Below are 17,837 nucleotides of genomic sequence, written 5' to 3'. Positions count from 1 at the left end.
CATTTTTTGAATAATTATAAGCATAATGATATATTTGGAACTTAGTTATATTTTTGAGAAAAGTATAAATGCTATTTCATATAAAAAATTAATCATGTCATTAAGATCTATTTACAATTAGTTATATGTATATGTTTTCATATGTACCTGGACCGTAATCTCCTTTTTGTTTGTCATTGAACAAATATGTTGAAAGAAAATTTGTAAAAATGGAAGACTATGTTTGTGAAATAATATGGTGTCAATTAATTGAGCTAATGGATTAATGAAATCACTGTTTATTTGGAACTATTTGATGTAAAAGTGTTATTATGGTCCCTTGGTAGATTTGAATGAACTCTCTTGTATTTGGCATCATCAAACCTTTCTTTTTATTTTGTATCTTGTCTTTCTTTGTGGGGTTACCTAGATGTGTGGTTTTATGTGTTTGAATTCCAGAGGCTTAGGTAGGAAGTTTGTGGATTATTTATTGTATAGTCATGCTTCTCTTTTGATGACAACTATTTAAGTTTTGTATGACTATGATGTTGGATGGTGTTCCTAGCCTACTTTGGATACTTCATGTATGTTATCTTATTCTAGAAAGAAATTCAAGCCTTGCTATGGTATTTTGGTTTTTTACCATCCTGTGATATCTGGTTTGGTCTTTTGTTTTGCTTTGATTTACTAAGTGAAATCAAGGGGGAGTGGCTTTCATTAGGAGTCGGGACCCAAAGTGGTCTCCAAGGTAACTCAATGGGATTTTTGTAATAAAGTGATTTAATACTAAATAATGAACTTACTTGGGTGGGTAGTTATTTCATATTAATAAATATTAAATTGTTGCCTCTCTTACGCTTGGGTGCTTGTTTAGGGTTGAGGTAAGTAGAGAAGGGCCTAAAATGACTTCCACCAATCTTGTCCTTTCGAAAGGTTTGTGTAGTCCACTAGTGTTTGTATGGGGGCCGAGGGCTGGGGGTCGGCAGAGGTCACCAAAGTAACCTAGGAAGGGGGTCGGGACCTAGTGAAGACTCACTAGGGTAACTCATGCAGCCTAGTGATGACACTCTTCCCTATTGCATACCTAGTGGTTACCTTTGGTTTTTTTCCTGTGCATTGCTTGGTCCTTTGGAATTTTTTTTTTCTACTTTTGAGTTCCTAAGATCATAGTCTTGCGGGTCTCTTTTGATTGTAGCCTTGTGAACCTCGTATGCATCACTTGCAACTTCTTATTTTTCCTTTCGTCTCTTGGGTTTGGCTGATACCTCCTAGCATGGGGGTTGGACGTGATGGTACCACATGGCTGGGTGGAGTTCTCTTTACACCCAATGGCTTTTGGTTCTTCCTACAGCATGTTTGTGATGGCTTGTGGGAAGATTGGAAACTTTCATTATGTACTATATTTATGTATTCACTCCATTATTTTACTCATAAAGATCATATCCTTATGGATACCTTGTGATGTAACCAATGATCTTATATATATTCTCATGGAAATGTAATTATTGTATCTTGATTCTTGCAAGACAGTGCTATCTTATTTTGTGTGATTTATTATGTCTTTGTTTGTTGGTTGATGTTATCCTTGAGTAACATAATTGTGGGGCCTTGAGGACTTTACTAGTTGTTCTTGCACATCATTTCCTTATCTTTATGTTTCATGTATATCAATACAATTGAATGGTTCATCTTTTAAATAAAAAATTATAAAAAAATTATTATTCACATTTTCTTTGGTTATTTGTTTAAGTCCTCTGGGCCTCATAGCAGGGTGTTACACTTGGTATTAGAGCCCATGTTAAAACACTAGGATCTCGGATAAGGTTGTGCCCTTAGTCTAGTTGGTCTTTTGATTGTATGCTTGTCATTCTGGAGCATCCTTGGGATTGATGTATAGGACCTTGTAAGTGTTCGATTTTTTATGCTTTGTGTCTACTACCCTTTCCTTCTAAGGATCCTATTTGAGTATAATGTGTGTATTCACTTCTTTTTTGATTGTTTTGATGATAGTGCTTGTTATATGAGTGCATGTGCTTTTTATTTCTTTTAAGATCCTCAATTACTCTTATTATAGAAGGAATTTTATATATGTAGTTAACTTAATAACCTAAAGTGTCTACTTTACATTCTCTAACACACTCAGGACATGCGATCTTGGGTTTTGTGTAGAAGTTATTCCCTATAGTGTGGTTAAAAATTGGTCACCTCATGTTGAGATTTTGTTGTGACCATGATTTCTTTGAATTGCTTATGATTTATGATTTGTGATTATCGAGATAGCATTATTCTTTTGAAATTTCTTTTGCAAGGGATGACCACTGAATCCTCTTTTCTTTCCATTTAATTTATCACTCTTGTCATTTTTTTTGTGTTGTTGGTTGTCATAATCACCAACACTTTTATTTATTTAATTTTGAGCTTGTCAGTGTTGCTTCTTGGATTAGTTTCTCCTTTAAAGTTTTGTGGTCGTTCTAAATGTTTGAATTAGTTGGCCCTAGTTATGTGTTAGTGTGGCTTCTATCATGTTCACTTGAACCTGTGATAGTGTGTTATGGGAGAACACCATGAAGATTGGATCTAGGCATGTTGGGGTAATCAGATAGCTTTAATAGTAATCTAAGGAAATACAATTGTATTCTCTATGATGAAGATCATTTGTAACCTTTTGGATCATAAGTTATATTAGGAAGAAGTGTGATTGGATTAAGTAGATTGTATTATATGCATGTAATAAACTTAATGATCTACAGATTTATTGTATGACGAGTGTTTGTGAATGTTTACCTAGATTCTCTCTAAGTTAAGTTGGCATTAGTTGGTTGATGTATGTAATTATATTCATTGCATCTCTTAGATTGAGATTATTTTGGTATTGATGTGATATGAAATATGTACTTGTAGCATCCTAAAATTGTGACACTGGCAATTTCGACCGCATTTGGGTCTTCACAATGGCGACGCAACACTGAACCTGAATGGAGACCCCGAAACTTGTTCATGACATCAAAAACTGCATTTTTCAGCACCCTGGCCTGATCCTCCTTGCACCCTATTGTCCCTAGAGGTGGGACCATGGTGCCCAGCGCCCTAGTCCTTCAAGACTAGGGTGCCCAGCGCCCTGGTCCCCCAGGACCATGGCGCCCAGTGCCCTGGTCCCTGGCCCTATTTTGGGCCTGATCTCTTTTGGGCCTCGGGTCTTTATGTTTGCAAATTGGAAAATAATCTTTCCTGGTCGGCCTAAGGTCGAAAAAATCAGTCTTTTAACCCTAATTGGCAAGTATATAAACTACATTTCCTCTCCCATTTTGGTAAGATGGGAAAAAGGCGGAAGCGATACTCAAACATCCAAGCATTCAAGCATTCAAGCATTCCTTCAAGTAATTGATCATTCTAAGTCTCCATTCAAGGCTAAGTGTTGCATTCAAGACAAGGATTCAACCATTGAAGAGGAGATCACATACAACATACAACAACATTTACACCTTCGCATGTAAAAATACAAACATTCTTACAACAAGGTTGCAGGTACGCGGTTGTAATTGAAGATCTGGAATCCTTGTGCAGAGACGAACAGATCCCCCTTCGTTTCGCGGATTTTTCAGAGGACCATGTGCATGCCGGGCACCATCGTCCCATCAACTTTCACTCAAATTTGCAGGACAGCACCGTCTCGACATTTTACTGCTAATTCTAGGTCCGCAACTTCATCCTATATTCCTATCTCTATTTATAAGTGAATCTTTCTCACTTTCTATGCATTCCTAGCTTGATCCTTCTATCTACATTCTTTACAAAAGAGGGTAGCCTTGTTGTCTTAACCCTTGAAACTCATTTAGAATCCAATCTTGCATTATGTGGGATTGGATCTTGTGGGTTTCAACCCCTCTTTTCAATGTAAAGTCTCCCCTAAGTGAAAACTGTCAACCCTAGTGACCTCCTTCCCCTCTCCTCAGAGTGGTGGGGGGAACACTTAGGGTTTGCTCGTGATTTTCTGCTTTACATTTTGGTGAACCCGACGTGAACATCCTTTCTGATTATTCATGGTTAGATCTAAAAAATTTGCTTCCTTAATTACATTTCCATGTTTGATCTTTTGCAAATTTTAGAGGTTAATTGCATAAAAACCCTAAATTTTCTTTTTAGTAATTGAGCTTGTGAAATGTCTAATTGTTAATGCTTGCTTCAGATCTACCCTTCTATTGCAAATTGTCAATTCACATTTGTGCTTTAATTCTGAAAATTAAGTGGTTAAGTGTCAAAACCCTAATTTTTAAAAACCCTCTTTGTTCAACCTTTGACTGATAATTTCACTGAACAAAACATCTCCAAATCAGCTGTAACTTTGGATTTCGCAATAAAATCATAATATCTTTCATCCCTGAAAATTTGGAAAAAAGTTGCGAGGACCGTGTGCACCCCGAGCGCCATCGTCCCCGACATTTTTTCTAAAATTTCAAGAGTTAGATCTTACTATATTTTTCTGCTAAAATCCAGAATCTTGGCTGATTTCATTAATTCTAACACTTTCAAAATTACAGTCAAAGTTGGTCTAGGGATTGCTTGGATTAAGGCTTCTAATCATTCAAAAATTGTTGAAACTAAAATTCATGTCAAAATTGTGTTCCTACTGTCCTAAATCTGAAAAGTGCGTTGGCATTCATTCAAAATTTCAATGCTTTATTCAAATTTTTGCAATTTGTGACTTGAAATTAAGTGTTTAATTACACCAACTTTGGTTTCCGCTTTCAAAATTGAATTTTGCATGAAATTGAGTCAACTTTTAAAATTCAAAACTTGCATTGCTTTTGGTATTCCCTCTAAAATCATCAAATTCAAAATTTTAGTTTCCCTCTCTTTTTCAAAATTCAAATTTTGCATTTTTCAACAATCTTGGTAGGGTTCAATTTTGAGATTGCAACTTTAATTTGGCCTATCTACAGATCATAAAATCACTCAATTTTTTTAGATTAGCTTTAAAATCATCATAGCTGTCATCCCTGCAAATTTTGAAAAAAGTTGCGAGGACCGTGTGCACTCCGAGTGCCACGGTCCCTGACATTTTTTTCAAAATTTCGGGAGATTGTCGTGATTGCATTTAACAGCTTAAATCTAGGAGATTGGCTGATTTTATTGAAATTTGCTACCTCTAAATTCAAAATCTTCTCTCCCTCTCTAGTGCATGAGTTTTACAACAATAAGCCCTACTTATACTATTCCCGTTAGACGAAGCCTTCGAATTAAGTCTTTCCAAGGTTTAATTACCGAGGAGATGGAACCTAATTTGAATGGCCTCTTTAACGAGGACACGGGTAATTCCTCTAATCCTCCTAATGATGAAGAAGCTCTCCATGAGGTTTCTGTAGAACAACTTTCAAAATTGGATAACCAATTTGATGATTTTCAGCAATAGATGTCTCAAGAGTATCCCGATAGTCAAGCTCTTTCATTAATTGAGGGTCTAAAACATATGGTTCAAAGTGATAAGAATGGAATTGATATTTTGCGTCGTATTGCACACATCATGGATTCGAATGTGATTCCTATGAAGAGTTGTGCTGAAACTTTGGGTTATACACAACCTCCTACTCAAGTCAATCATTATATTCCTTTGACAACTTCTATTGCTAGCAAAACTGCTTTTACATCAAACATAATGACTACTTCTATACAAGACATTCCCCCTATGATCACAGTCATGGGGGCAATCCTTCTTCTTCAATTAACCCTCTTCTTGCATTCAATCCAACTTCTTCATTCATTCCTTCAATAAGTGTTCCTATTACATCTCCACAAATGAACCTGGCGCAAGGGGGCAATTCGTTTAACCATTCCATTCCCCCTTGTAGTGCTCCTCGTTTCCAATCATCTCCTATGACTAACTATCATAGTATCCCGCCACCTTACTCTCAATCAATACCTTCTTTCAATAACATAATACCTCCATCACAATCTAACATGTCTAATATGAACTCTTCGACTGAAGTGACCATTAATAATCTTGCACAAACTGTCTCTTCTTTACAGCAACAAATTGCCTCTATGAATCAATCTAAGTTTAGTGTGCCCACATTTGATGTTGCGAGCCCACTTTCTCTTGACATTGTTCAAGCTATCCCTCCTAAACATGTTGAAATCCCGCATTTGGAGCTTTATAATGGTAAAGGTGATCCTCTAACACATGTTAAGACTTTTCAAACAATATGTACCGATTTTGCTTATGACCAAAGGTTGCTTGCAAAACTGTTTACTAGGACATTAAGAGATAAAGCCCTACAATGGTATTGCTCATTGCCTTCTTATTCTATTACTTCTTTCAAACAACTTGCAAATGCTTTTATTCAACAATTTCAAAACAATATAAGTCCTAAAGTTACTTTGATTGATTTAATGCATTGTAAACAAGGTGTTAAAGAAAAAGTGATTGATTTCATTGGTAGATATAAGCATTTGTGTGCTCAAATTTCTTTTCCAGTGCCTGACTATGATATTCAAAGAATCTTTATCTCTAATTTACAAAAAGATATTAGAGAAAAACTTTTGTTTTCTGAGTTTACTTCTTTCCAACAGTTGTGTGCAACTCTTCACAATTATCAACTAACTGTGAGTCAAATGGAACAAGCAAATCCTATGGCTCCGAGTGATAAGGGTGATAGTAGTCAACAACCATTTGGGAAGTTTAAACTGAACAGAGAGTCCGTTAAGTTCAATGAAAACATCATCAACAACAATGTGAATGCAGCATCAGGTGTGCCTCCTATTTCTAAGTTTTTCAAGAAAGAAAGAAAGTTTACTCCTTTGAATGAATCATTGAATAGTATTATGAATAAGTTATTGGAACAAAATGTGCTTACTCTTCCTCCTATAAGGAAAATCGATCCTACAAAGATTAATTCACCCTATTTTGATAACAAATCTTTTTGTCAATTTCATCGTCAACCTGGGCATGATACTGAAAAATGTTTTGCTTTAAAGGGTAACATTCAAGATTTGATTGATAATAATACTATCTCTGTTTCAGGAGTGAATGATAAAGGCAACACATCTGTAGCTCCTCCTAACCAAAATCTTAAGATCTTTACTGATCCATTACCTTCTCATACCTCTAATGTGATTGAGACTAATGATTCCTCTTTCTCATCTGATGGTCTTGTGTCTATGACTCCGAATGTGATTAACTTTGTAGAGTAGCAAGAAAACCCTAAAGAACCTTCCATCACATTTGATTCTAGTGAAACTATCAGGGCACCTGATGGTCCTTTATATATAGTTGCAAAAGTCAAGAATACACCTTGTTTTGGAGTGCTTATTGATCCTTCATGCATGGTTAATGTTATTACTGAGGAATTTCTTTTTACTTTGCAATTGAATCAAGTGATCTATGACAAAACAAATGTGGTTGTGAAATTATTTGATGCATTTTCTTCTCCTGCAATTGGTTCTATTACATTACCTATTGAAGTTCATAACAAATCCCTTGATGTGATCTTTGCTATTATTCCATCATCCGAACAATTTCGTGTGAATCTAGGCTATCCTTGGCTATCTTCCATGAAAGCTATTGCTTCTCCTATTCATAAGTGTTTGAAATTTCCCCATAATGGTGAAGTTGTTACTGTCAATCATAGTCTCTTTAAACCAGCTGAAAGAACTTCTAGCGTTCCTATTGATTATTTTTGGCCTAAACAATTCCAATCCCTTCCACCGTGAAGTGATCATCTTTTCAAATCTTATCAAAAGTGGAAAACAGATATGATCCTATCTCTAAGTGAACCTAGAACACCCAAACTTGATATTCCTATCATTCTTGAGAAGGAAGTTCTTCCTTGGAAAGATAAAACTAATGTCTTTCCTCAAGAATATTCCCAACCCATTCCTATGGATGTGACTATGTCTATGCCTAATAAACTTTCTAAAAGCAGACCTATACCTCCTCGTCATGATGGACTTTGTCTCCTTCCTAAACCAAATATTCCTCCTTTATATGGAGCAGTTCCTCCTCCTTCCTTTTATAAAGAGAAGAGACCTTCCTCTTCTCCTATTATCCCGCCTAAGAGACCACAACCTAAACACCCAAGTGATAAGGATGAATTCCTCCTCCTCAATCTTCTCCACTTCCTACTAAGACTAGACGAAATCGTTCTGCACATGAACACCGACGAAAGCGTCGTCTTAGAGCTTAGGCAGCTGCTTCTCAAACTTTGTAATCTCCAAAAACACCTTCAACAAGCATTATTCCATTTTCTCCAAAATCTCCTAAACATAAGATGCATGATGGTCTTGATCCTGTGCGAGTTAAAGATCCTATTTTTATAAATCTTGATGATGATATAGATGAAAATTTTATTCATGATGAAAATGTTACTTCTCTTGCTTCTGATAGTGAATATGAATATGTTGATGTTGATAACCATTTATCTAACGAATTTTCTAAAGCACTTATCCTAGCTCCTAGACAAGAACAACGTGGCTTGGAACATGAACATAGCCCTTGTTTGGATCTTGTGATAGCTCCATCTGCTGTGTTGGATGTTCCTCCTCTAGCGTGTTTCCTGCCTTCCTGAAATATTGATTAGCAAGATCGGGGGGTAGATGATGTGCTAGACTAGTTTCATTAGCATAGCAAACTCTTTCCTCCTCTCTTTTGTTACTTCTTCTATGTGTTATTCTCATTCTTCTATTTTTTGTCCTTAGTGTTGTCTACTTGAGGATGATGCAAAGCATTGAGATCTCTTTTGGTCTCTCTCATGTTGACTCAAAAGACACGTGTTCCCTTCTTCTAGGTGACCTTCCTTGATTGGGGAATGAAGAACAATTATGCATACATACATATGATATACATGAATTATCATATAGCATACTGGCCCCGAGGAAAGCAAAGTCACCTCATGCTTTGTGTTTTGCATCTATTATCCTTGGGTTTATCTCACAATTGGGGGCTAAATCTTTGCGATAGCGTGCTCCTTTCCCTTCTCATTTCTTACGTGTATCACTACCTTAAAGAAATCACCCCCATTGAGGCGTGTGTGATCGCTTTAACGTAGGGGGGCATACACCCCGTCTATCCCTTCAGGATACTTGAAAATTTCTTGGTGAACTTAGCTTTGCCTTGAAAATTTTTGGTATTTCTCTTGCATGACTCATAGTGAGGGAACCTTACTACTGATAGTCATGGTTCTCCCTCGTGATTTTCCCTTTTACTTTGTCAATCAAAGTCGTAAGATCCTTAGTCCACTGGGGGCTTGGTGTATCTTGCCTCCTTGACGTGGTGAAAGTTTTTCAATGTTGTTTCCTTGTACTTTACCGGAAGTATGAGCGTACGCTTATACTCTCGCTAAAGTGGGGGCTAAATGTAGCGTCCTAAAATTGTGACACTGGCAATTTCGACCGTATTTGGGTCTTCACGATGGTGACCCAACACTGAACCTGAATGGAGACCCCGAAACTTGTTCATGACATCAAAAACTACATTTTTCAGCACCCTGGCCTAATCCTCCTTGCACCCTGTTATCCCTGGAGGTGGGACCATGGTGTCTAGCGCCCTGGTCCTTCAGGACTAGGGTCCCCAGCACCCTAGTCCCTGGCCCTATTTTGGGCCCGGTCTCTTTTGGGCCTCGGGTCTTTATGTTTGCAAATTGGAAAATAATCTTTCCTGGTCGGCCTAAGGTTGGAAAAATCAGTCTTTTAACCCTAATTGGCAAGTATATAAACTACATTTCATCTCCCATTTTGGTAAGATGGGAAAATGGTGGAAGTGATACTCAAACATCCAAGAATTCAAGCATTCAAGCATTCCTTCAAGCAATTGATCATTCTAAGTCTCCATTCAAGGCTAAGTGTTGCATTCAAGACAAGGATTCAACCATTGAAGAGGAGATCACATACAACATACAACATACAACAACATTTACACCTTCGCATGTAAGAATACAAACATTCTTACAACAAGGTTGTAGGTACGCGGCTGTAATTGAAGATCTGGAATCCTTGTGCAGAGACGAACAGATCCCCCTTCGTTTCGCGGATTTTTCGGAGGACCGTGTGCACACCGGGCGCCATCGTCCTGTCAACTTTCACTCAAATTTGTAGGACAGCACCATCTCGACATTTTACTGCTAATTCCAGGTCCATAGCTTCATCCTATATTCCTATCTCTATTTATAAGCAAATCTTTCTCACTTTCTATGCATTCCTAGCTTGATCCTTCTATCTACATTCTTTACAAAAGACAGTAGCCTTGTTGTCTTAACCCTTGAAACTCATTTAGAATCCAATCTTGCATTATGTGGGATTGGATCTTGTGGGTTTCAACCCCTCTTTTGAATGTAAAGTCTCCCCTAAGTGAAAACCGTCAACCCCAGTGACCTCCTTCCCCTCTCCTCGGAGTGGTGGGGGGAACACTTAGGGTTCGCTCACGATTTTCCGCTTTACAGTACTATTAACTCTTTTCCTCTTTCATGTGTATGAATTATGGACCTTATATGATAAATGATATGTTATGATATGTCCACTTTCTGATAAGGAATTCAAAAGAAAATTTCTATTTTGAAAGAATACTTGTGGAATGAGGATTTTAGAATTACTTAATATAAGTGTTGTGACTAACGTGTTCTTATTTTTACTATCATAACCTTGTGAGTTCCAAGAGTAATTCGAATGCTAGAGAGATGATGTAATGACCCTCCCTTGATCAAACCCAATTTAGACTAGTATGACTCAGGATGACCTTTGCTACAGTTTATGTGGCTATTTATGGTATATAATTAATGGATCGATGTTTTACATGTTGATGTGATCATATATTGTTATTTATTCTATAATAGTTAGATGATATATGTGATGTTAGGATTTCATCATTATATTTATCAATGTTTAATTGTTCAGTTATACATTGTGCTTTATTCTTGATGTGCTTGGGTGAAAGGAAAAAGCGTTGCACTTCTCTTTACGAGAAAGCTACGTCACTTCCATTCCCTTTTCATAGTATGATATTATATGGCTGCATGTGCCTATGTGACAGTTTGTTTATGCAGCTACAGGTACCGAACATCGACTCCACCTGAATCTTCGGTTCTAAGTGTGCTCTATTACCCAATGGTAAAGTGGAAAATCAAAGTTATCATCCAAGCCCTTTTTGGTTGAATCTAAGAACACTGAGAGAGAAGGGGGGTGAATCAGTGTTCTACTGGTAAAGTTTGTTTTGAACTTAATCCTTATTAACCGGTTGACAATAAATAAAATTACAATGCATACACCAAATAACACAAAGAAAGACAACACCATAACACCAAGATTTATACATGAAAAACCTTGCAAAGGTAAAAACCACGGTGGAGATTATGCCCACAATATCTATATACTTGATCAAGGTATACAAATATTACATAAGAGGGTTTGCACATGTAGAAAGGCCAACTGCCCAAAGCTCACTGCTCAAACACAAAATAGGAAGTCTCACTGACCTACAAAACATTTACAAGTGTTTACAAATGAAAATGAACCTATAAATAGAATCTCACCATGTTGGGTAAGTTCCGATGAATGCTCTGATAACCTTCTCTATATTTTGGTTCTCTAATACTCTGTTCTACAATCAATTATGTTGTGCAAGCAAAACTGCACACAGTCGCTTCCAATCATTGACCAAAATGCATATCAAAATTCAATGAAATATTCACAATCAGAAAGTTAACATTCAATCAAATCATATCAGCATACATTTGATTTATCATTGAGGTGATCTTCTTAAATATCCTTCTAACTTAACCATGTCATCTTCAATAAGAGATATTAACAAGTAGGCTATCGAAACATAATGAAAATAAAACATAAGTCCAATGACCATGTCGGCCATCACACGTTACCACCAAAATCCATGAAGACATAATCGAGACCAAAAGATATCATTAGTCAAGTCCTATCAATTACTGGGTTCTATATACATGTTACTGGTATCAAGACATGTTATCGGGATGAAGACTTAGCCGAGATGAAGTGAATGCTAGTGTTGGTGTCAATGTAAAGCAATGTGAATACTAATACTCGTTAAGTGCAATGCATGCTGGTTAACCAGACAATGAAACCATTTACCTAAGATGATGAGTTGTCATCAATGACAACCCATGATGCCATTAACCCTTGTTGGGTGAGTGTCAATTGCCAACAATCTCCCCCTTTGGCATTTATGGCAACACTCGTGTGAAAAATGATATCATCCTTGAAATCACCACTGAATCCATAACCTCTTGATTTGTACATGTGTCTACTATATACATCTGATGCTCCCTTTGAGAAATATATACATTTTTCACTTACTCCTCCCCCTTTGACATCAATGACAAAGCAAGGTGCCCACAAGGAAATTTTGTATGGTTATGAACATGAGTTGGTTCTATACACACATCAAAATATCTACATACATGTTCTTTAAAAGTGAAAAGTAAATATCCCAACCATTTTTAAGAGATTTGAGAATAGAGATAAAATTGATCAAGATACTAGCATGATACTCTATCTCATCTGAAGTAGTGGGATCCTCCTTTTGTAGATTAGAAACACACTCTATTTTATGAAATAACAAGTTATCAAGTTGGGACCAATTAGATTCCAGAGTTCATTTTCTCTCCTTATTAGTTTGTCCCTTTCCTTCTCCAATTTCAAAATTTGATCCACAACCATCAAAATTGGACCATCTAAAGAATTTGTCAGATTAACTGCTAGGTTGTAGGAGTTAGATATCTAAATTAAGTTATTCCTATGGTCTGATAGTTTCTTGTCTATGGAGATGGTTAGCTTATCAAAATCTAGACAAGTTTTATAAATATTATGCCCTTCAGCCAAAGCTGCATCAATGACTATAAGCAGGTCTGAAGTTTCACCTTATCAATCTCAATTATGTGCAAGAATGTTAGCTTTCAAGCTGCTACAAAAAATTCTTTAGCCTGTGTTAGTGAGATCTTTAATAAAGAATCATAATGCTTAGGGATAAAATCAATGGTTTCCTCTAATTTACCCAAAGATATTGCACCATCTTGTGCATGAAATTCTAGACCAACTGATGCAAAACCTCAAAATTGTGCTCAATCAATTTTCTATCCTTTGACTCTTCCTATGTTAATTCCTTTGTAGCATGTGCCTGAAGAGTTGTTGCTGCTAAAATATTCTCTATTGGTGACATGTAATGGTAGGGTTTGTCAAAAATGGTGGAAATTTGCTGTAAATTTCCTTTAGCTATGGCATAAGTGTCAATTGCCAAGCCAAAGGAGAGATCCACCACAATCTCCTTACCCTTATCAGTTAGTGAGATAAATTTTGTATCCTCTATCTCTTGTGCATTGGTGGCTTTTCCACTTGGTACCTCATCCAAAACTTGAGTATCCTCTGTACATATAAACTTATTTACATGTGCCTATGTATCCTCTTCTATCTATACATTATCTATTGGGGTGTCCTCTATTTCAAAATGAGACTCAGTAATTGGTACAATGGTATTCAGTTGAGTGCTTGTCAGTTTTTCAGTATCTATAGTTTGTTTATCTACCAGTTGCTTATCCTTAGGCAACTAAATATTTTGTGATTGCACAAAATTGGAATTTAACTCACAGCCAAGACCCAAAACAACTCTTACCCATATATCAATTGTCTCCTTCCTAATTTCTTCAAGTCTGTCCAACATGAGATTGTTAATTTTGTACTTGGGATTGAATTCTGAGGATCGGGTTTTATTGATTAATCATCCATTTCAGGTGGAGTTATTGAAGGACAAGGTTGACCAATTTGGTCTCCTTAATCTGCCTATCCAAATACTAAGCATGTATCTTTCTAACATATAATCTATCATATAACTCCTTAGGCAAAAATTTCTCCAATTCTATCAACACCCTACTAAATGAATCAAGATATAAGAGAATGACCTCTTCTATTTGTTTCTTGTCCTCCTCATCAAAATTGTCAAAGAATGAAGAAATATTATCTAGATTAACATCATTAACTATCTATTAAATCAAATCCTAAGCATTCATTTTCTTCTTACTGGTTTTCCTTTTAGGATTAGGTTTGGCTTGCTCATCAGATTTGGGCTTTCTCTTATGTACAATAATAATCTTTGGCCTCCGAGGAGTCTCCTTAATAGGTTTAGTATTTTGATCTTCTTTCTTCTCCCTCACCACTCTAGAAAAAACTCCTTTCTTCCTAGGAACCTCCTTTATCTCTGTATCTGATTTTGTTTCGGAAGAAATAGTCATGTATTGTTGGGTCGCCTTAGATTTCTTCTTGGGTGGCTCTATCAATGTCTCACAAGAAGGCTTAACTTCCGATTATTTGGAAGTTTGTGATGTAACCAGGACCACATTGGATGTAGCCTAGGCTTCTTTCTGGGCTTCCCTTTCCTCTTTCCTCTTCTACTTTAACTCTTTCTTCCTCTCTTCTTCCAAAATTTTAACATGTTGCTCAACCTTAGATCTATCGGTAGCTTCACTTATTAATGTCTCTTCTACTAGTCGGGTCAATTTCTTTTGGATTTTCAGAGCTACCTATTCCTAATGAACCTTAAGTCCTTTCTCCTTACCAGTGACAAATTTCTATAACTTTTCATCTATCAGTGCCTGCAAAAGGTGTTGTGCATATCCCATAGACATTATCCAAATTGTTCTAGGTTGTACTACCTCCATCATACATTCATCTTTATCTACCATAAAGAAAATTGTGTCCTTGTATTTTTCAACTTCAGATTCAGGAATCTAAGACCTATTATTCATTTCCTCCTGAAATGTTTTGAGAAATGCCCATAGATTGGCTTAGTTATCCTTATCCCCTTTCCTATCCAAATTTTGAACAATCTAGGTAGCTACCAGATGGTCAAAATCCCACTGTGTCTTACCAAAACTAGGAATAGTTCCCAAAAACTAAAATACTAGACAAATTATAAAGTAGCCATACCAGAAGATATTCTTTTTGTCTTGCTTGATCTTGAGGAGGTTAGTCATGAGCTCTTTTAGCATTACACTACATAGATCATAATGGGCATCCCCCTTTACCATCTGATATGCCACCAAAATATTATTACTGGAGATAGAGTTTAACCGGTTTGACTAGTAAACCTTGTAACCAATAACCATTGTTGCAAACTTAACATCTATATCTTTAACATTATCTACCCTCATAGACATTCCATCGAAAGTTGCACCGATAAGTTTATTCAGTTCAGTGTTAGATAACTTACATCTAGTGCCGGGAACACCTTTGATTTTGTGAAGACATGTGACTTTCTTGATAACTTCCTTAGTAATCTTGTAAGGATGGTCCAACCAGATGAATTCTCTATGAATGTAGCTCAAAACATAGCGTACCCATTCTGCCTCATCAAAAGTCAGGAAATCCATGAAGTGTGTAAAACCCTTCCTCTATTGATGTACACATTTTGGTTTTAGCTGGTTGTTGGAGATTAGGTTTTCAATGAAAATGCAAGACAACTCATATCTGCTAGTTTCTTCAATATTGCAGTGGATGTATGCCCTAATATCCTTAGTGTGAAGAACTCCATGATAAACTTATGAAAATGAACCTAACGGCTCGTCCAAGGGGGATTTGTATAGATGCTTCTTGAAAATGGGATGAGGGTGGTTCTTGATCTCAACCACAAAGGGAGTATCAATGCTAGATGAAGATGAATCCATTGCAACCAAACACAAAAGCTAGGGTTTCTACAAACATGAAAATACCTCAAAAATGCTATTTGGAGATCAGATTGCTTGAAAGAAAGTGCTCACTGAAATCACTCTAGAACTTTGAAATTATTTTGAAATTCGCTCACTTTAATACTCGATCATTGTGTGAAGAAAATAAATTAACACCATTAACCCTAATTTTCATTGTCATAAATGCTATTGGTTAGGCTTGATTGGTTCACATGATTTGTAAGTAGATTTTGGTAAACCATTGAAATCTCCTTAGTATCCATCTGCAATCAAAATCTTCTGACTATAGACCTAATCTAGGGTATTTGCATGGTCTTCAATGATTTTCCTACCCCTAAGGCGAAGTGCCTTAGTTGCTAGTTAAATCTGCTACCATTGTAGGGCCTAATGACTCTACCGGTTATTCTATCGTCGGTGTATTAGATATTCTCACCCATCTCATATCATGTTATTTTTAGATGTCTTCCACTTTTGCCTTGCCCTTCTCATCAGTGTTTTCATTAGTTGCCAGTGGATTCTTACTACAACAATATTTAGCAATGTGCCCAATTTTGTTGCATGCATAACAAACAATATTGTTTTTTCTAAATTTCCTTGTTAACCCCTTGATTTTCTTGATTTCCTTTTGATCTAGATTGGTTAGCCATATGCCCAAATCTACTACATGCATGACATATTACATTTCCAAGACCGGTGAATAATGCAATGTTTTGATTATTCCTATTACTTTATTGACTAGTCATATGACCATATTTTTGCAAATAAAGAATCTACCATTGAACTTGTGAGCATTAGGATGCCCTACCAATGATTTATTGTTTTGGTTGACATAATTCTAGTTTTGTTTGGTTGATTGATATCTTTGTGTAGTACGAGATCTTTCTCCTTCTTCATAACCAAGACCTCTTTTGTCATTAGCATTTCTCTGAATCTTCAAAATTTCATCAAGTTTCACAGAGCTGGCTAGAAATTTATCCTTGTAATCATTTGCAGTGACCAAATCATCTCTCATGAATATAATTTGTCTTTCAAGTTCCTGATCATTATTCTGGGATTGGACCAATTCAATTTTTATCATATCATTTGCTTGAGTCAATTTGTTGCATTCCTCAGATCTATCCTTCAATATGTGAGTTAGGTTTTCTTCATTTTTCTTTCTATCTTCAATCTCCTTGCATATTCTCATGGTTAGGGATTTCATCTCATTCTTCAAGGTAGTGTTCTCCTTAGTAAGCTTCTGACAATGATCCTTCATAGCATCTTCCTTATCATTGTTCTAATTTTACAATTGATCACAAAGTTCCTCCCTCTTAGTCTTGACAGATGAAAGCTTTCCTTGTAGTCAAATGATGTGTCCTCTAGCTTGCTTTAGTTCACTTTTTAGTTTACTATTCACCATCTTCTTATTATCAAGATCCTCAAGAGCAAGTGTCATTTTCTATTATAGAGCAGTTTCCATTGATTCCAAATTCAAGATCTTCCTTAAGTGGTTAAACTTCTTCCAAGGAACTAAGCTCTGATACCAGTTGTTGGAATCCAAGAACACTGAGAGGGGAGTTGAATTAGTGTTCTACCGGTAAAGTTATTTTTGAACTTATTCTTTGTTAACTAGTTGATAGTAAATAAAATTAGAATGCATACACCAAATAACACAAAGATATGAAACACCATAACACTAAGAATTATACATGGAAAACCCTGCAAAGAGAAAAACCATGGTGGGGCTTGTTGGTTCCCAAAATGGACGACGGGTTTACACTACTACAGGGTAGAGACCAAGCTTATTTCCTCCAAATATCTATGGAGAGTCACCTCCAACTATCAATATCTATCAACCTTGGACCAACAATAATAAGGACATAAAGTCCTTCTACATTTTAGGCTTTGCAGAACCAGGGAGGGTGATCCCTTCAGTAAGATCTCCCGCTCTCTACAATCATACTCAAGAACTTACTAAAACAAAGTAGATTATCTCATAATAAGACTTGACAAAAAGGGAGAATGCTCAAGGATGGAAAATCCTTCAGTGATCCTCAACCTTAAGCTAGAGTACGAGAGAGGGTGGGATGACTTTCAGAAAATACATAAAACTTAGCAAATGATATTCTAATATTTATAAGATTTGTTTTGAGAAATCATAAAGTAGATAAACCAGAAGATGAAAAC

General features: G+C 36.3%; 1 protein-coding gene across 1 annotated transcript in view; it reads left to right on the top strand.

Moving 5' to 3' along the window:
- LOC131066125 (alpha pinene synthase, chloroplastic-like) overlaps positions 1 to 17,837 on the top strand; it is a 144,930-nt gene that overhangs the window by 114,241 nt on the left and 12,852 nt on the right. Inside the window, exon 4 of the mRNA XM_059209109.1 lies at positions 10,997 to 11,015. Coding sequence (XP_059065092.1) covers positions 10,997 to 11,015 — 19 coding nt within the window. The remainder of the gene's footprint in view (positions 1 to 10,996; positions 11,016 to 17,837) is intronic.

The sequence above is a fragment of the Cryptomeria japonica genome, chromosome 1, assembly GCF_030272615.1.
Source record: "Cryptomeria japonica chromosome 1, Sugi_1.0, whole genome shotgun sequence".
NCBI classification, from domain to species: Eukaryota; Viridiplantae; Streptophyta; class Pinopsida; order Cupressales; family Cupressaceae; genus Cryptomeria; species Cryptomeria japonica.
The sequence above is the reverse complement of the archived record's forward strand: the minus strand, read 5'-3'. Positions and strand labels throughout refer to the sequence as shown.